Source organism: Paralichthys olivaceus, chromosome 14, assembly GCF_024713975.1.
Source record: "Paralichthys olivaceus isolate ysfri-2021 chromosome 14, ASM2471397v2, whole genome shotgun sequence".
Lineage (NCBI taxonomy): Eukaryota > Metazoa > Chordata > Actinopteri > Pleuronectiformes > Paralichthyidae > Paralichthys > Paralichthys olivaceus.
This window is the reverse complement of record NC_091106.1, coordinates 4562286-4583295: the sequence shown is the minus strand read 5'-3', so window position 1 is coordinate 4583295 and position 21010 is coordinate 4562286. Positions and strand designations below refer to the sequence as shown.

The 21010-nt window shown below is 40.6% G+C and overlaps 2 protein-coding genes across 2 annotated transcripts; one reads left to right on the top strand and one right to left on the bottom strand.

Moving 5' to 3' along the window:
* Positions 1-1620: 1620 nt before the first annotated feature.
* pcgf6 (polycomb group ring finger 6) lies at positions 1621-10520 on the top strand. The gene is made up of 11 exons (XM_020094623.2): positions 1621-1750; positions 1994-2098; positions 2848-2947; positions 3881-3977; positions 4494-4549; positions 5248-5307; positions 5969-6086; positions 6983-7010; positions 7411-7509; positions 9406-9492; positions 9613-10520. Exons 2-11 carry the CDS (start codon positions 2024-2026, stop codon positions 9661-9663), a joined length of 771 nt encoding a protein of 256 aa, XP_019950182.2. The 5' UTR covers positions 1621-1750; positions 1994-2023; the 3' UTR covers positions 9664-10520.
* Positions 10521-10901: 381 nt separating this feature from the next.
* On the bottom strand, positions 10902-15867 carry LOC109630485 (alpha-internexin-like). Its single transcript, XM_069538930.1, has 5 exons — positions 15536-15867; positions 14610-14840; positions 13937-14464; positions 11859-11983; positions 10902-11709 (listed from the first exon to the last, which is right to left on the bottom strand). Exons 1-5 carry the CDS (start codon positions 15824-15826, stop codon positions 11517-11519), a joined length of 1368 nt encoding a protein of 455 aa, XP_069395031.1. The 5' UTR covers positions 15827-15867; the 3' UTR covers positions 10902-11516.
* Positions 15868-21010: the final 5143 nt, after the last annotated feature.

The following is a 21010-nucleotide window of genomic DNA, read 5'->3' as shown; positions in this document are numbered from 1 at the left end:
ACAAGTTATCAGCTGTTTTATCTGCCTTTATCGAATAGAAGGTCATTCAGTAGAGCGCATACCTTACCTTCAGTCAAGCTGCACCAAATTCCAGACACTCATAGATATCACGTCACTAAATGTGTTGTTAATTAATTCTTCTTTCTGAAAACAGGGAAAATTAAAATAAACCCACTTACCCTCTTACACGTTTATCTGCTGCAGTACTAAAAACACTGTAATGCTTGAGATTCTGTCCTGTATAATATAATATAAATAAGGAGTACATGTCATTTCTCTCTTTCTCTTTCTCTTTCTCTTTCTCTCTCTCTCTCTCTCTGCAGGTATCTCTCAGAGCTGCAGGATTCAGACAAAAACAGCTATTAATATTATTATTTTTTAAAAACCATCACTCTTATTGTTTTCATTATAACAACTAGTCAGAGTTGAAACATGATGGTTACACAACTGTTCCTGGTCTCTCTCTCCTCTCTCTCTCCCCCCTCTCTCCCACTCCCCATCTGTCTCTCTCTTCTCTCCCCTCTTTTCCACCCACCTTTCTTCTCCTCTCCATTTTTCTCTACTCACCCCAACCGGTCAAGGCAGATGGCCGCCCACATTGAGTCTGGTTCTAAAGGTTTCTTCCAGTTATTGAAGGAGTTTTTTCTCTAAAGTTGCCAAAGTGCTGCTCATTGTGAGAACTGTTGGGTTTCTCTGTAATGTTTAAGGTCTTGACCTTCAATGTGAAGTGCCTTGAAATAATGTGGGCTATGATTTGGTGCTATACAAATAAAATTGAATTGAATGTGTCCTGATGGAAGATCGGTGCTGCTCTGACACTGTAAAAAGTTTCATTCAATAGAGCTCTTTTTATTGGTGCTTTTTTATCTGAACCTCTGCCCAAGCTGCTTCACAGAGCCCTTTAGAGACAGTAACACAGTGGGAATAGATTGTGTCCTCGTGTGAAGCATGTTTTTAACACATTGATCTGTCAATTGTGGTTCAAATATGATTAGTCCTTCCTCAGCCCTGTAATGAGAATATATTTTATCCAGATTGTTATGCTATGCTATGTTGTGCAGTTGTGAAATTATACCTTATCCATTTCAGCCATCTTAATCCATTTTTCAGGGGTTGTTTACTGCAAATAACAATCCAAAGCTTTAACTAATGACACAAATACAAACCAATAGAATGGATAAAAATAAATGGGTTTGAAACACAAAGTAATAAATTCAAGAGAAACAAAGGGATGACTTCTGCTCCTCCATAAATAAACAAGGGACTCTTTGCCCTGGCTGCATTTATATGTTTACAGCTCCCCCTGCTGGTGAAATCAAAGTAGAACCTTCTTATCTAGTAGTTGGTTTTCCCGGAAAATACGTCATTGTGTCTTCAAAATAAATGGCCATTGTCAACTGTGTGTGTGGAATTACTGAGACACTGTATTTTCTTAGATATAATGCTGCAGATCTTATCCCCGGTGTGTCTCCACATTCTTTGATTCACCGATTTTTGTCCTCATAGCATACAAACATAATTCCTTCTGTCCTACGCTATTACACATTTGTATTTTTCTTAGGCCAGGACTTTGCACTGAACACGAATCAAACTAAAGCGTGAACACACACTACGGGTGTATTTTAACATCCATCTCATTAGTTTTTCCCACGCGTTTTCTCCTCACAGTCGCTTTTATTCTGACGGTTCCAAAGCGGAAGTGCCATTGTTGTTGCCGCTCGAGGGACACGAGAGGGAAACGGTGGCTAACGTGAGTGACGACAACAAAGTAGATCAAAGTAGGAAGTGACTTCACACAGATTCAAGATGACGGGAGCGGATCAACAGGCTTTCACCTGAGTCAGCGCAACTTTAACGCTAGCTCCATACGGGAACGTTTTAACGCAGCGAGCTAACCGCAGCCGGTGGCTAAGCGTTGCTAACTCCCCGCAGGTCACACACTGATAACATCTGTCCGACGTGTGGAGAATCACTGTGCGTCTTGTCCCTGCAGCTGGAGGCTAAAGGAAGCTGGTTGTTGGGAATGTCATCGCCTCCGTGTGGTCTCAGGAGTCATGAAGGGTCAACGCACGTGTCAGACAGCGATTCAGAGACCGAGGTACGTTTCATGCTGGACTTACTTTTCTTCTGCCTCACTCATAGTCGATGTTACCACGTGTCCTGTGCTGCTCACTGAGCTGACGCCTGCACTGAATCACACACTCAAAGTCCTCCTGTTCTTTAATGGTGGTAGCAACAGGTGCGTTTCTGCCACCTTCTGGGAAACAGTGAACACCAGAGCAGCTGTTAAATCGAACTGGATTCTTTTTCTAATTTCGGATCTTTCTAAAACCCTGAATAAAGTCCTGCAGCAGCTGAGCCTCTCATCCCTGTTGGTTCCTCTGTGCCTTGAAGTGAATGTGTCTCCTGCTGGTATCTGGGACAGTCTAACATCTCATTCCAGATGTGATGTCCTCCTCCTGCTCCTTCTGTTGCTTCCTCTCACTTCTTCTACTTTCCTGTGAATGCTGGAGTCATACCAGACATGATTTCCTCGTCCCACAGCTCTTGCCATTAATTTTTCCGTGTCTGACTTGGTTACGCCTTTAGTTTCGGCTCATTTCCCTATCTTTGATGCATCTATTGAATATTTGTCTGCCAGCTCATTTCCATCCACACCAATGTGAGAGGTAATCACAATGAATGTCATTTCTCCTCTGGCCCTCTCTTTATGTTGGTTACTGTTTGTATTAAATCCAGCACTAAAGTTTTGTTCCTTTTCATGTAGTTTTTTGAACCAGCCCTTAAATCACGTCATGGATATCTCTAAGCTGTGTCTCTTCACTGTGAATGTTCATGTCTCAACAGCCAAAGCTCCCCCTCAACCAGTTCTATCCATACATCCGCTGTGCCCTGTGCTGCGGCTTCCTCATCGACGCCACCACCATCACAGAGTGTCTGCACACATGTAAGTTACGACACAGGTGTCGTCTAGATCCTGGTGTCTGAACACTTTCAACACTGCGTGCATAAAAACATATATGCATTGATTCAATTTCTTCTTTGGAAATCTAACCTTTAGTAAGGGAGATGGAACATTTTGTGTAATGGTGTAAAATATGGGTCTGAACCTGGGATGCATTTAACCCCTGACACGGTGTCCAACATATACCAGAGTTAAACAACACCGTATTCAAGACACTAGCCGATAAACTGGTTGGAACAATGTATTGTTGGCCAATATCACCGTTTTACAGATACTTCTATATATATTTATATTTATATTTGCCATTGAGTAACAAGAGAATTGACTATCAGAACCAAAGATTTAATCCAATTCAACCTGGTCTAATGTCTATTAATAGATTTTACATTTGATTATGTGGAATCTGAAGGTGAGGGGCAACAGTTTGGGGCAAACAGCCTTCTGGTTTCCGTTTCTACTTTGACCAATCACGTGTGAGCAGCCCTTTGTCGTGTGTAAAAGGAACTCAGACTGTAAACAGTGTATGGTGAACAGAAGGTTGAGTCTTGGCCCAGATATCTGCTGTCTACAGCTGAAGCCCCAAAATATTGACCGTTGCCCCTAGAGGCTAATTCACAGCCAGACAACAGCCGATGGGCTCCAAGACTGAACTTTTGTCCAATAGAAGCAACTGACACAGTTGTGTCATCTTTAACTGAAAAACGTCTTGCTCATTGTATGATTTGATCACTATTCTTTTCAGGGATCTTTATCTGATATGTTTATGTATTGCTATAAATATGAATATAAGCTTTAACATATTCACAAGATTATTCACGTATTCATATTTATATCAGCCTCAAAAGTCCTTTTCAGTTTGACTGCATCACATACCTGACTTCCTGCTCTATATTGTGCGGTTTTACTTTTTCTCAGATTGCAAAAGCTGCATCGTGAAGCACTTCTTCTACAGCAGCAGGTGTCCCACATGCAACATTGTGGTCCATCAAAGTCAACCCCTTTACAACATCAGGTAGGTGCTCATTCTTGGTGCTTGATGACTTTTGACGTTCTCTGTTAAACCTGTTAAATCAAGCAAGTGGCTGTCAGATGGGTTTTTGACAGTCGAATTGAAGTTAGTCAGAGAGCGGAAAAACACAATTTATTGTTGAAACTGGAATACATTAGTTTTCTTGCTTATGTTTAAGTTTTTTTACACAGAGAATTCTGAAATTTAAGTTCAAGTTTACTTTATTGTCCCAGATGGGAACAGTCAGTTTCCCAGGACACACAAACACAAAGTGTAAAGAACAGCATAGATACAAACAAAAAGTATAAACATTATCCCAGAAATGTCATGTGAAACGTCTAAAAGTCAGGAATAAATGCTAAATAGTTACATTTGTTGCACAGGGAACAAAATAGTCTCTACATGTGTTGCACCTGAACTGGGTCCTATTTACGATATTTAGACTGTTTATATGCTGCCACTCAGGTGTTTATATAGTGAAGCAGACTATTCAGCCTCAAATGCTTTTTTCCTCCACAGGCCTGACAGACAACTGCAGGATATTGTTTACAAAATGATTCCCTACCTGGAGGAGTGTAAGTACATGAGTGTATTACAAAACACAGTACACCACCGGTTAATGTCACTAAAATGTCAAGGAATGAAAAGTCCTGTCCATTCAATACAATTTTGTCCCAAACTGATTGTATGGATATCTGATAAGAGTTTCATTAGTCAAACATTTCTCTTTTCACGTTATTCATAGGAACCACCTGCAACAAAGTCAAGTCCTCATTAATGAGATTTCCTTTTTGAAATTCTTTTGCTATTTTATATTTTATTGTCCAAATTGGTTCCTCCTGGTTATGACACAAATCTGTAGAAAGGTTCTGCTGCTGGTCAAAGATGATTGTTTCCAGTTGCTCTTTGCTAGATTAGTTCTGTTGCTTTACATTCCACTTGAAAATATTCCAAAGTTTTTTTAATTGGATTAAAGTCAGCTACCTGCTTGGTCGGTAATAGTTTTCACTCTGTGTGGTTAGTGGATCTTTATCATGTTGGGAAATTCATCTTGGGGTCAAGGTTCTTAAGAATGGGAGTCTTCTCTTCATTCTGTATTTAGATATACAAACCGAAACACTTTTTGCACAAATGCAATTTGAATCCTTTGACATTCTAGTGATATTTCACATGGTGTGACTGTTTTGTTGTGTATACATTTTATTTATATATATATATTTCGATGCATTTGATATAACTGATGTGCCTAATGTCTTTTCTCTTCTCTCTCCAGATGAACGCGAACAGATGTGTAACTTCTACAAAGAGAGAGGGCTGGAGGTGCCTAAACCAGGTAAAACACATTGAACGTTTCAGGTTACATTTTATTTAACACAAGCTGCTGGTCACAGAGCTTCATAGGAAGCTGCATAGTATCACTCCATTGTCTGAGAATGAACACTGGTGGTCGGTGACCGCAGAGTAGTCTTCACAACATTGAAAATGAAAAACATAGAAAAACCTTTGATAATTGTTCCTCATTAATCTTCTTAGGAAAGAAAATATCAAATTTGGGGTCAGAAAGATTTTGAACTTGTAAAGTAATGTAATCATTTATAGTTGTAATGAATTAATGAATGAACTGAACAGAAAAGAAAATCTGAACTAGAATGCCACTCAAAAGAGTTCTTGCCTCTGCCAAGGCCCAAAGTCACTTAAACTCATCAAGCTGCACCACAGTTTACACACTCATAGATACACTTTCTTTAAATGTGATCATCTGGAGATGTGAGGTGTCTGTGAATAAACAGTACAGTCTATACCTGCTCTGTGTGAAACGTGTCTTGAGATAACCTCTGCTTTTTTTTTATTTGGCACAATATTAATAATATTGCCTCGACATTAAATCCGAGAATCCTTAAACTGAAAATAGGTTTTCGGCTCAACCATAACAAAAACATCAGAGTTGGACACTCAAGCGACTCCTCTGTGTTTTTCTTGTCTCTTGTTTGCAGTGATGATCACCTCTCCAGGTCCTGTTGTGGTGAAGAGGCAGAGGAGAGATAACACTCCTCAGTCTGTGTTCACCATTCCCCCTGAGCTGGATGTTTCTCTGCTGCTGGACTTCGTAGGGTAAGGATCTCATCGGACAGCTCTTAATCCAGCCATGACACAGAACTCTAGTTACTTAGCTTCTTTTCATCCAGTGCATTAATATTCAATTTAAAGATCTTACCAAACATAGCCTAAAAAGATCTGAGCTTGAACACTTGAACGCGCTAAATATTTCATGAGATTTCCCTCCTCTCACCAGGAAGATGAATGTTTGCATTAACTAGAATGGCACTCAGTAGAGCACAGGCCTCCACCAAGCCCCAGCAGTCCCCTTATGAAACATTTAAATTCATTAGGTCCAGATTTGTATTTGGAATCTACACCAAATTGAGAAAATGTTGAAAATGAAAGTTAAAAAAAATTCCTAGACTCACCCCCTGATTCGAATCTGCACTAAAATTGTATGGGTTCTTACCTAAACCACCAAGCAAATGAGTAAACACACAGAATATCAGGGCTGTGGAGCTGATAATAAAAAAGCAGCCATGAGTGTATCTACTGCTCTGACCCACTTGAATGTTGTTAAAAGGCCCTGCTGCTACTCATGTTGTGTACTTTATGTCCCATTAAATAAAACATAGTCACAAGTTATCTGTGAACCTCAGAACCATTTCAATCAGAGTGAAACTAAAACCCTGAAGTTTAATGTGTGTATATTTGCCGTGTGTTGCAGGTGGAAATCATTTTATAGTTTGGGGATCACTGTATTTTTAAGGTCTGGTGCTTTGCTTTTGGCCTGTAGACGTCAATCAGACCAAGGGACCTGAGTTTTACTCCTAGCGACCGTTTCTTCTACTTAGAAGACCAGTTTGCAGACGTGAATGAATTTACCATGCAGTTGCTCAGACAATTCACCAGATGGTGCTGTTTTCTTACACTGTGTGTACTTACATTTACTCTTGTTTTCTTCTCAGAGCTGAAGAGGGCATTAGTGGCTATAAGGTAACAACCTCAAAACTTGTATCATTTTTTACTGTTATTATCGTAGCTGCTATTATTATAGTGAACTGTAACAGATCGTATACAGACAAGGTGGATGACAACCTGGAAAAGGTTGTAGTGTAAGCTACTCTGTTGGATAGACAGTGCATCATTCATCATGGACTGTGTCATTCAAATTGTACAATATTTTCTGGCCTCTTGGTTTAATCTACTGTGACCAGCAGCCATACACTCTGTGTGTGCTGGGTTTTTGAACTCAATAAGTCTGTAAATATCCGGTGATGCCAATTCTTTCAAAGGCTCAACAGTTTCTTATGACTCCTGAATATTCTATATTTTTGAATTGAACGACACCTCTGAAAGACTTTGATACAGTGTATTCTACCCTGTTCCTGTGCAGCCGCTGGAGAGGCGCTATGTTCGTGTGTCAGGTGAGGCCACTATCCGCCACGTGGAGTTGTTCATCAGGAGGAAGATGGAGCTTAGCCCAACCTGCCTGGTGAGTCTGCCAGGCTTACAGCTAATCGGTCAACAAAGTGACATGACCGCAATGTTGATCCTGATTCTCGATTTGGACAAACTTGGAAGTAGGACAGCAGAGGGCAGTTGGCATTGCACTTTAATGACGGTGTGCACATTGAGCACACTCAAAATAGCACAGCGGCTTCAGATGTTCAAAGGTGTTCCCTTCATGCTATTGTGTTGTACATTTAATTCTAAATTATCAAATAGCCATTTTTGCATTTTGAACTCAGTTACTCCAAGAAAAATTAAGAATATGTTTTTACAATTTTTTACTTTTTACACTTTGCTATGACTCTCTAGAATATGGATCTGCATCCTGTTTGCTTTTACTGCCCTCTACATGTCTCTAGTACTTAACAGAAGTCTACATTGATGTGATTTGGACACACTTGTGAATATAAGGTCAAATTACAATTCATGTATGGACAAAAACAAAGCTACAACATTTCTGAAGACCTCTGTGGTAAAACAAGTTTAAATCAGAGCAAAGGTATTAAACTATTAATTTACATAAGTACAGTGACCTTAATGATCATCTGACTCACAGGATGTAGACTGGAGATAGAAGCCTGCCAATCACACTGTAGATGTATATACATTACTGATTTTAGTAGAATGGAATAGATGTGTAGAGAGGGTCCCCTCGATGTAAATATAAAGTATTTAAATATAAAGGGCCTTTTCTGGGGTAAAGAAAACTACAATTCATACAATTCTGCCAGTAGTTCCCTTTAAATTGAGTGACTTAATTATACACCATCCTGATTAAGGCAGGATAAGTCAAAATGTCCGAGACATAAAGCGATCATGCTTGTGTGTCACAAAATTATAGCAACACTCAGCCTTGTCTTAACCTCATTGAAACATGTGGCACGGTCTCTGAGTTATTAGTGTTCCACAGATCCACATCGGACATGTGTAAGCTGACCCTCCTGCGGGATCCTGCTGACCAGGGTTACACCTGGTCTGAAGCTGGCAGCGAAGTAAAGGAAATTAACTCTGATAGAAACTTTTCAACATCATTTAACTGTCCCAACATAGAGGAGTCACCTGCTCAGGTCAAACCTCAGCAGGCTGCCTACATCTAAAGGACGACAGACACTCGTTCAGGACAACCATAATCTGATTACAAGCAAACTGTTAGTGCAGTGATACCACATGTCTGTGTCAGAGCAGGGGGCAGGCTGTCAGAGGAACATATCAGTGTCAGGTCCAGAAGCGTCCTTCTTTCTTTAGACAAACAGAGATGTCTATGTGTGATCACTTCAACAGAGGCAGAGTTCAGGAGGGGGTGTATTTTGTATTTAGACACACGTGGATGAGGATTAGCAGCTTTCACTGACTTCCTGGCTCCACTACTGTAGGGCTCACCTGTCTGGACAAACCTGGAGAGGACGGACAAAGATCAACCCGTGGGTCACTGTTCATTGTAGCTGAGGTCACAACTCCTACCTTTAGATTTCAACACTGTAACCAGCAGTTTAAACCGTGTTCACACTACAAGAAGTTCTCAGGTTTTGCAGTTCACACTACGTGACTTTCTGTCTTGTGATCAAAAGTCTTGCAGTTGTTGAGTTCACACAGGTAGAAAATATGTCTGGTCCCCAAACTTTAGCTGTTTTCAGACATGCACTGAACTCAGGAGCAAGAGCCTCCAGAACTTTCTGTGGAGTCGAACTAGGCTTGAGTTTACCCCATCATCTTCATCCAGTTTGTTCTAGGTCTCCAACGAATTTCCTGTGTGTTCAGTGTTTTGGTCGGTTAAATAATTCTGGTCAAATCCAAACCAAGTTATCAAGCACATAGTTTTTCCTTCCACACACACACAGTTCTCTCGGGGCTCAAATGAGTGGCTCTGATTCTCCTGCAGGTGGATGTGGTTTGCGGCGATCACCTCCTAGATCCCTCCCAGTCACTCAAAGACGTGCAGAGCGCTGTGGGCGAAGAAGCGCTGCAAGTAAGAACCAGAATCACACAAAGCACCAAATCACTTTGTATAATAATGATGATCATTCGAGCGTCATGGAGACTGACCCCGATGAGTAATCCTTTTGTTCGTGTTTCCATTTTGCTCCAGGACGGTCTGCTGGTGCTGCAGTTTGGCCTGATCCTGCCCACCCACTCCTGACCATGAGATTCTTTTTATCTGACTCTTGTCATCATGTGGAATGAAGTGTCTGCCTTTGCATTATACCTGCTTCACAGCCATCTTGGATGTGAGGGTCCAATATCTCTAAACATTTCTTTATTGAATGTTCTGGGATGAAAATATATCAACTGTTCTTTTAGATTTCTCACTGTAGCATCAAATGTTCATCTCTCAGGAGGACGGGTACATACATTTGTACTTACTTAAGAGCCAAAATGTAAAAATGACTAACTCTAACCCGACGAGTGGAAATTCCTCTTCCTACTGCCAATGTGTTCAGTGTGCTTCCACTGTGCAGAGCGTGACTTCTGCTGTAGACAAACTTCTGTGAATAGAAACTGAAACTCAGACAGTGCCTATGAGGCTGATACAAGCTGCATCAGTGCAGGTGGCCTCTTTTCTTCTAAAACCAGGGACCCATTTCTCACTTTTGTATTTAATGACTGAGTTGACTGTGATTTCAGGTACTACTGATTGAAAGGGCTTGAAAAAAAAAAAAAAAGACAGACCACTACCAAAGGTTTGTGATTGTGTGTTTATTTAGATATTCAAGAGCTCCGATCTACATGTCGTCTTTTCCGGCTGGCATTTCGATTTATTTTGATTTACGCGTTTAATTTAAGAGCTGTTAACTTTTATATGAACTGTCAACTGATGTAAATGAATGCAACGATGAAGACACGATGAAGCCAGCTTTCAGTCCAGCTCATCTGAGCACTAAAGCATTTATTTAACGGGTGTTTGTATGCAGATGTCTTTGATAAGATTTGATAAAAAAAAAAATTCTTACTTGGTTTTGTCAGTTTGAATGAATAAATGACTGCACAACTAAGAAAGACTTTCCTCATTCATCCATGTTGCTGTTTTGCAGCAGTGAGTTAGAAACTTTAATGGGAAGAGAATTCAAATTTATGAGGACTGAAGTTTAAATCATAACATAAATTTAAAATGTTCATTATTAATACATAGTGTTTACTGCATTCATGCTAAATAACTTCTTATCAGGACACATTGGACAGGGATTCCTCCCTCACTGGTTGAGCTCTTAAAATCTGTTACAGCCTCCCTGCATTTTTGATGTAGTTGCTGAATATCTTGCTGTTTGAATGAATTCTGCAGATTGTTCTTCCACTAATGGACATAAACATCGAACTGGAGGCAGCCTTGAATGAACGTCTATGAATGTGTTGATGTGGATATAAAAGCAAGGAAAGCAGTTTGTTAGCCATATTATTTTATTCATTCAGTTCAACTAAAAACAATACTGATACTGAACAATTTATTTCTTTCACCATATCCTTTGCCACCAAACAGCTCTGTGTTTTATGTTCAGAGCAGGGGAGACTTCTACACTTTGTAACACAACACATCAGTGCAAAGAAAAAGACAGCAGATAGTGTCAATTCTTTAAACTCTGACAGCATACACCAACATTTAGTGTCTTTCTCTTGAGAAACACTGGGTACTTTTCTTACCTGACACAGGTTTCAGTGCAATACAACATAGCAGCAAATGCAAATTCATTCAACATTTGGAACGTGTACAGCAGATAACGTCAAAATGTTTTCCAGGTTTGATTATTTTGTTTAATGTGGAGTAGAAGGACTTCACAACTTAATAACAAGAAACAAAGTTTATTTAAAAAAAGTTTGATAGTTTTAGAGTCTAAAGATCTGAGTACTGAGACCTGTGACCCAGGAAAGATGTCAACTATCACACAAAATACTGAATTTCACCTCTAATTCCACAACATTTGTCTAAATGTTTGTCTAAACGTATAAGTCTTCACACTTTCCAGATTTCCCTGTCTCTGTGTGTGTGTGTGTGTGCTCTCAGTTGTTGGAGTTGATGTCTGCTTCATCTTTGTCCTCGCTGATCTCCTTGAAACCTTCCTTCCTACCTCCTTCTTTCTCCCTCTGGCTGCTCTTGGAGGAGCCGGCGGAGGCTCGAGGCTGATAGTTGAAGCTGGCAGCACCGAAAGACACCCCTGAGTTAAAGTGAGTCTCCTCCCCCTCCAGCAGTTTCCTTGTGGGACAGAGAGAAACAAAATGTCAGAGTGGACACGCAGGCATGACGCATCCCACAAATGCTTCAAGATTCGTTTTTTTAATGGCGTCCACTAGTCAGGAGAGAGACATCTTTTGTTGGGTTTGTCCTTTTTATCCTCTCAGCACCTGTAGGCAGCGATCTCTATGTCCAGGGCCATCTTGACATTGAGAAGGTCCTGGTACTCCCTCAGGTGCTGGGCCATCTCACCCTTCAGGTTCCTCAGCTCAGTGTCCAGATGACCAATAGTGTCCTGTTACAAAGGAAAAGCAAGGACATTATCAGCCGAGTTCTTCATAGATTTCTCAATGAATATACTTGACGGGTTCCTAATCTATACCATGGCACTGATTTTCCTGTGGCATAATTTCCTCAAGGGGAATAAAGAAACCTTTTGGAGCTTTAGCGTCTCTAAAGAGCCAGTGAAAGCAGATGGCCTTCCTTTATCCGATTAGCAGGTCAAAGGTTAATCTGATAGACACGATTGACTAAGAACTGTTTCGTGGCTTCTTCAGACCTTGAACTTGAATGAGTTGATCTCTGACTCTGAGTTGTCCATCACTGAGGTGAGAGTCATAACTTTATTTGAGGCAGGTTCATATTACAGACAGGATTTTTTAAATTCAAATTCCCCATTATTATTTCCTTAATATATTTTATTATATCTTTTAGTAGGATGCCTCACTGCTGACAGTTTATCTGTGAATTAGCTGTTTCTGCTATTTGCAGTTAAAGGAATAGTTCATATTAAAACATTTTAATTTCTTTTTTTTATTGAAATATCAGAGCTAATGCTGACACATTATATAATCTATACTGATTAGTAATTTGCTCACTAATTAAACTCTGCGTTTTGTTCATTCTCTTTCCTATCTAGCTGCAGCCAGTTAGCTTAGTTTAGCATATAGATGGAAAAGGAGGAAGCGTTAGCCTGGCTCTGTTCAAGGCAAAACAATCTGTCTACTGTTAACTCTAAAGCTCAGTAATAAGTAATGATCAATAATAAATGTGAATGATAAGTAAGTAATAAGCAGTAATATAGCTCAGTAATAAGTGAGTAATCACATACTTACTAATAATAAATTTGTAATATTTAATTATAACTAGTAATAAAAACCCAGTAATGAGTAGGTAACAATATGCTTGTTAATAAATAAATAAATATATATATATATATATATATATATATATATATATATATATATATGTATATATGTACATTTTTTCTAGTCTTTATGTGTAGCAGAGCTCCTGTCTGTAGCTTCATATTTATTTATCATACAGACAAGAGAGTGGGATCAACCTTATCATACTGAGATTAAGAGGAATTCATCAAACCATCTACCAACAAGCAGTTATTAAACTACTTGTCCATGTGACTGAGTGGTGATTATAGCAGGATTACACTCAAATATCTTTGATTTCACAGTTTCTCCTTCAGCATTTTGATCCGTCAACTCTTCAACAAACAGCCTTTATTGCAATTTCATTAGTGGCCCAAACCTCTGCTATCTAGGAGGTCAGCAGAAGAACTGCAATCACAGGGAGTACGATTGATTGTTTTAATGATAACATGGCCAGTATGTTGATTCCCTTGCTCCTACTTAGACTTGACATTGTAAAGTTTGGGACCGCCTGCTGTGTGCAGTTAGCAAACAGCTTTACTCAAGCTGTGACATAACTCAGGACCATGAGATCTGCCCGTTTCCAATCCTCTTACTCTACAGACAGAACTGACCTCCATGCAGCGTGGAAGCAGGTGACTAAGAGCGAATGGCTTTCTTCCACCCCCCTTCTCATATTGAAGTTGACTATTGACTATGATTTGTTAAAAGGTTTGTCAGTGGCTAGTGAAGATGTTTTTATTATGAAATGTTGTAGAAGTGATCATCTGAAAATGTTGAGATTAATAGAAATAAAGAGTTGAATATTGATATTATCTGTTTCCCACCTTGTTAAGTCATTGTTGATAATTATTGTGAGAAATCATGAACGTGATCAGTGTCTTCACACAGATGAGTATCATTTATCATTAATAATAATACATAACTAAAGGCAAACTGAGCAAATGTGTTATTTCAGAAGAGTGGATCAAACTGGTAGCCCTTCCTATGACTCAGTACCCATGAAGTAGCTCTCAGTTTCAAAAAGGTTGGGGACCCCTGCTGTAGGGTCGCTGTAGTTTTGAATGGTTGTAATTGCTTGCCTGCATGGCTGAGACTTCAGCGTTGTGTCCATCCTCCATCTCTGCTATCTGCCTCTCCAGAGACTCGTTGGTGCCCCTCAGCGTCTCGATCTCGATGGTCTTGGACTGCAGCTGCCTCCTGAACTCGTTGATCTCCTCCCTGCTCGCCCTCATGGCCTCGTTGCTCCTGGTCGCCTGCTCGTTGAGGCTGGCAAACTTGCTCTTGTACCACTCCTCGGCCGAGTGCAGGTTCCTGGAGGCGATGGACTCGTACTGGTTGCGGATCTCCTTCAGAGCCGAGGTGAGGTCCGGTTTGGCGAGCTCCAGCTCCACGGAGACCTGCTGCGACTCCATCAAGCTGCTCAGCTCCTGGATCTCCTCGTCGTGCACCTTCTTCAGGAAGGAGATTTCATCCGTCAGCGACTCCACCCGGCGTTCCAGGTCCAAGCGAATGACTGCAGCGTCATCCACGTCCTTCCTGAAAGACTTCAAGGTCTGCTCTGCTTCCTCCCGTGCGCTCACCTCCTCATCAAACTTCACGTTGAGTTTCTGATAGTGAAATGAGAGAGAGGTGAGTTAATGGACAAGTATCCACTCAACTCCACAGCTCCGTCTGATTCGAGAAATGAGATGATGAAGATGATGATTCCTCACATGCATCATACAGTACATCATCACTGCCCAGTGGTTTTACCTGGAGCTCGTCCTCTATGTTGTTCCTCTCGATCAGAATATGGTTCCTTTCCCTGCTCAGGTCGTCCAGCTGCGACCGCAGGTCCCTCATCTCCTGCTGGTAGAGGTGAGCGATGCGGGACGGCTCGCCTTGCTTCTGCCGCAGGGTCACCAGCTCCGTCTCCAGCACTTTATTCTGCTGCTCCAGGTGACGCACTTTATCGATGAACATGGCGAAGCGATCGTTCAGACCCTGTGCAACAGGATAAATGCTTGTTTACAATCACACATTCTCCTTTTGAATTAAAACACCAGGCGGGGGGAGGGGGGGGACGAGAACTCTTAGAAGCTCCAAAGTCTATGAATTATGGAAACTTGAATCTCTACAAAAGAGAAACTCCATCCAATGTGACAAGGTGAAAGGTCGAGCAGATACAACACGGGTGTGTTTGTTGTCAGGTTTGTGTCTTTTTTATGGCACAGAAAGTAACAGTTTATTAAGAGGTGAAAAGATAGGGTCACCTTATTATGAGTAAATACATTGTTGGTTCTTTCTTTATGACAAATGTGTCTAAATGATTATTTAAAGGAGTCATATTGATGAAGGGCTTAAGTTCAGAATGAGAGGGGTAAAATACTTGTAGTCCTCTACATAGGGAAATATAAAATGACTATAAGACTGAGACATCACAACTGCAACGTCATTTGTCATACATGATTATAATGATGCGCTGTTCAACACAATTTTAATTTATAAACTGTAATCACTTTATTTATATAATTTTTTGCAGTTTATTGTTTGCCTTGAATTTTTAATTTTTAATTGTGTTTTGAAAGGTGTTATATAAATAAAGTTAATTAATATTATTATAAAGGCTTTCATAAAAAAAACTGCATTTAAGACACATCATTATTATAAACTATTCTAACTAAATCAATGTAATCTACCTGCAGCTGCTCCTTCTCGTTGGTTCGAATGACTTTGAGTTCGTTGTTGACGACAGAAGTCTGGGTCAGGTCCAGGGAGTCGGTGGGCACCGGAGAGAAAGAGGAGGACCGTCCCCCCCTCCGGTACAGACTGAGCGAGGACGCGTGGCTGCGGGACGCCGCCATGGACCTGAGTCCCGGGGGGAATCGAGAGGACGCGCTCCCGGTGCGGGACGGAGAGGCGGGGAATCGGGAAGAGTCCCCGAAGATCCTCCGGTAGGATGAGGAGGTGTAGCGGTCCCCGTAGTTCATGGCTGCAGAGAGTCGGAGATAAAGCTGATGTGCGTAAAGAGCTTTGCAGGAGCTTATATAGCGCAGGTGACAGGGTGGCAGGTGGAGCGAACCATTTTACGCACGGAGGGACACTAAGGACAATATAACGTGTGGTGCAGTGAAGACGTTGAGGGAGGTTTTGATTTTTGAAGAGAAAGAAACAAAGAGTGATCTCACTGTCCTCACGTTTTACCCAGATCTGTGCTCCATGTGTTCCCTATGTGATGGAGTCGTCCACACAGGGCCGTCACACCTCCAGTCTGCCCAACTCTTCACACAGGCAGACGCACCAAATGTAACCTAAACCTCAATAGTTCACTGAGACCTGCAGTGTTTTATTACTTCTACATTACATGATAAGTATATTTTACAGTAACTGATAAAAATAATATCTCAATAATTCATCTGAATAGATAATGAATAATATCCTTATAATAGTATCTTCATTTATAAAGTACTTCTCAAAGTTACAAACTCCTAAACAAATACAATTACCAAGTAAAAATACATAAAAACAAATATAAAAAGTCATATAGAATATATAAATAATGAAAACATGACAATTTAAACATTACTGCCCATTACAATAAAACAAACTACAACATTTTAAAAAAAAATTTGATTTAAAGGAGGCTATACTGACTCCACCTGCTGCATTTCCTCAGGCAGAGTGTTCCAAAGCCCCAGAGCTCTCTTTTCCAGAGCTTTGTCTTTATCCAAGAATCTGGAACAGTAAAAAGGCCCTTGCCAAGAATGAGCTGGGTTATATGAGGATAAAAAAAATCTGCAATATACTGAGGAGTCAGACCATTTAGTGCCTTGCAAGTAATTAAAATAACCTTAAAATCGAATCCAAAATGCCCTGTAAGCCAGTGTTAAGAGGTTAAAACAGGGTGATGTGTTCAAACCTGTTTACTCTGGTTAAGAGCCTGCAGCTGAGTTCTGTACTGTCTGAAGACGCTCTCAGTATTTACTGTGAAGTAATAAAAAATATTGTGGTTTGACAAGCTATAATGAATTGGGAAAATAGGAAAATGATCTCAGTTGGGCACTTTTAGATCATGTGGGACCAACAAATTAGAATCCAATAAATTCAAAGTACTTTTTTCAGTATACAGACTCTGGTTTTGGAGAAAACTGTTTTGTATTTTCTCCTCCACTGTGCCATTGATGATATAATATATATTTTGTTTACATATTTGTGGTTGTAAAACCATTTGAATCTTATTTATAATAATTAAACTGAACCCAGGTTCCTGCAAGAAGCTACATTCATGGCTGTGTCCAGAGGTTCCATGTTCATCATGTGGTAATCAAATTAAATGTAAATGTATTCATATTATACACATCATATGAACTGAAATAACAGGGGCCTTTAAAGACCATAACAATTGACTTAACACCCAGAACTGAGCCCTCATCTTGAAGAAGGGCCTGAACAGAAGACTAGGGCCGGCAATAATGAATATTTATACTCATGTCAACAAATGGTATGAAACTAAGAATCCATTTCATGACAACTCCTTACCCTGGTCTCACTTTTCACCTTCCTTTATGTAAAGAGGTGATTAATTCCTTAAATATCTTGACTGTAGTTCTTTTTGTGTTTTTTTCATTCGCGGTCATCAGCTCATCACCCATCAGCTTCTGGTGCCACTGAGACCCAACAGCTCGTCCTCTCTGCCGCAGGAAAAAAAATCTCTCTTCACACTTTGACTGTACAATGACCTGGGTCTATACTGATGCTGTATTATCACTCGTTTGATAAAACCTACTCAAGTGACTGAGCAGGTCATTTTACACCATGGGAATGGAATCATTTAAATGGAATCACGTCAGTTTATGATTGTTTCCAAGCAAGAGTGGGAGGGGTTGCTGTAGAATATCTTACCCGATTGGTGGTTCAGAGTCTTTTTTATTCCAGTTCAGTCTTAATTATATTATAACACTTATATATATATATATATATAGTTTAGATTCAGTGGGGATGTAAAGCATTTTACAACAAAGGAAAATAACCTCTTTATCTGTTTCATGCTCATATGAGTCTGTATGGATTCATGCATTATTACAGCTCTGTATGGATTCATGTAGCCTGGATGAGGTATTCACCGGTGTTATGGATTAATAAACAATGAGTTGTGCAGAGTAACTGTAGTTGAAATCTTTGCATTGCACGGCTAATAATAGATTTAAAGTGTTGGATATGTGAGGTTGGACGGGACAACTGGGACAAACAGTTAATTTCTCCAGTGGCAGCAGCAGCAGCAGCAGCAGCAGCCTCAGAGCGCTCCTGCATTAATAACTAATGTTGTGGTCTTTATTGTTGTTTAAAGAAGCCCTGTGTCAGCACCTGCTTTTATGAGCTCAATTATTTCCATTTATATTGGCCTCCTATGGTGCACATTCCTAAATAAAGATGTGTTTAATCAAATTAATAGATGCAACGTGACACAGGAGCCAGATACAGTCAGTGCAGCTTGTGTAGATGGTTCCTGAGTGTCTGGACAAACATTGAATCTACCGTGTCTCGAATGTTGTGTCCAGTGTAGGCTTACATGATAGGGAATGCAGAGGCAGTGGGTATGAACACAGAGTTGGGAAGCGGAAGTGATCAATCAAAGCCCAGCACTAAACTTTCTCTCTCTGGCCCTCAACTGTTGACAACAGTGAAGACTTTATACCAATCTTATTTAAAAGACAAGATTTGTCAGGTCTTTGTGCTGCCATGAAAGATTGTAATATTTGTAACTAGCACCTTAAAACTGGAGCTGACGCTGCCATCAGAAGTCTGCCAGTAGCTGGTAGTAGGTGGCTGCCAAACACTGAAAGGAGGGTGAAGTTGCACCTGATTGTCAGTAGTGGATTTAAGGTGCAGCTGCTGGAAGTTGTCAGAGGCTGAAGATGGTGGTTTGAGAATAGAGGATGCAGGAAGTTGAAGCAGCTGTCTTCTGCGAGAGGAGGATGCTGCAGCGGGTTAAAAGAGACTTGAGATGGGAGCTGGAGGTGACTGTGGGAGGAGGTTTGACCTGAATCTGTTTGCCAGAATCAGGTGGAGCAGTTGGAGGCCAGGGCTGCAGGTTACTGCCAAAGGCTGCAGGGAGGAGTTAGAGGAGACTATTGCTGGAGGTTCGGGCTTAACCTGTCTGTCAGAACATGCAGGTTAGTGAGGCTGCAGAGTCTGAAGGTGGAGATAGAGCTACAGGTTACTGACAGAGGCGGTAGGTAGAGGTTCGGGGATGTAGGTATCTGCTGTTGCGTCAGTGCACTCAGCGGTTCATCGTGTTGTTTATACCCCTCAGGTTGTACTTAAATGAGAAGTTGTTGATTAAGGAATTTGAGCTGCAGTTTCCTTGGAGTGCCAGCAGAGGTCAATGTAAATCAAGAATTAACTAATCTTCATTTGGGTGGTGTTGGAGCTGTGGGATGTGGGAAGAAGCAGGTGCACAGTTGGAAGAAAACGGGGTGGGGGGTGGGGGGTGCAGTAATGGCAGCTTCAGCCAGCTCAGTTGGAATTCAGAGGTCAGCAGACAGGAACATGCACTTCCTGTGTATACATAACTGTGTGCTGACATGTTTGTATGTGTGTGTTTGATTGCACAGATCATTCAGCTGACTGGTAAAATGAGGAGCTGAGCAAAAAGCGATAATCCCATAAACTTGTGTACTCTACAGTGAGTTTATACGATCTTACATTACACCTCAACCCATAGTGCCACTATAGCATCATGGCCCTCTAGGGATGGTGTCTCCATGATCCTGAACTTTGAAGTCATGCAAAGTAATTATTGGTTTTTAAATCTAATCATCTCAGGGATCCAGTAGGTTCACTTACTGGACTTACAGCTAACTTGCTAGCTGGTCGGGATAACGCTACATGTTCATTTTCTCTCTACAGTTCTGTTTATCATCCTGGCAAATCAAAATGAGCCAGTCTGGTCTATGAAGGTTTTCTCTGATTAGCATCACCAGCATGTCTCGCCTTCACCACATGCTTAGCAACATGAATTGATAGGATTAGAGACGAGAAAGTTTTAACACGTACACCATTTGCTGTTCGGCTGAGTCGAAGCCTGACACTAACATTTAAAACTGTATGCATTGGACGTCTCATCACTTTCCGCCACCATTATCCCTTTGAAAATCAGCAAATCATCAAAGTTTAATGAATCCAAGATAGGTTGGCTGGCCCGAGAAGGATCGATTTGAGCCTTTGTTTCTCAAGGGTAAAAAGAGGCATTTGGAGGAGCCTTAGAAATGGGACATCCTAGTCACCTAGTGTCTGTGACACAGACGGTCCTGAAAAACAGCCTCAGAGGGAGATGGCTCCTGAATTGAGACTTAGCTTGGGCCTTTGTGGCTCTTCTACTACTTTTGGAAATCGATGTGGCTCCACAGCACTACTAGTGGTCAAAAACTCCACAGAACACGATTCACATTCACTAACCCTAACCCTATCAAAGGGACAGTTCACTGAGGATGAAAAATGTACTCATTATCTACCTCTTGTAGGAAGATATCAGAGGACATTTAGGCTTAAAACACGGTGTAAAGGATGTTGTTTCGAGTCGAATATGGATGTCGGGGCTTGCAGACACTTGGATGACACCACGAGAGCAGTATGGAGTCATATTATGTTTTTTCTGCTGTTTTATAACGTCTGAAGTCTCAGTCACCATTGACTTCAATCGTTTTGGAGAGTAGATGATGAGTGCATTTCCATTTTTCAGTGAACTATCTATAAACATCAAGCTTGACTTGTTCACCAGTGAACCAGCCCCAATTCCTTTAGATAGATAGATAGATAGATAGATGGATAGATGGATAGATAGATAGATAGATAGATAGATAGATAGATAGATAGATAGATAGATAGATAGATAGATAGATGGATAGATGGATGGATGGATAGATAGATAGATAGATAGATAGATAGATAGATAGATAGATAGATAGGTATACTTTATTCATCCCCGAGGGGAAATTCTTGTGTTTCAGCAGTACAGACTGGGTATGTGCAATAAGTACAAGTCCTTTTTTACATAGACAAATATAACGTTAGATCATCATCTCCAAAGCCATAAAGACATAGAACACATTTACAGGTGTGTTTGTGTCCACAGTGTGAACTCTGAAAGAATATTTTCATGGTATTTAAAATAC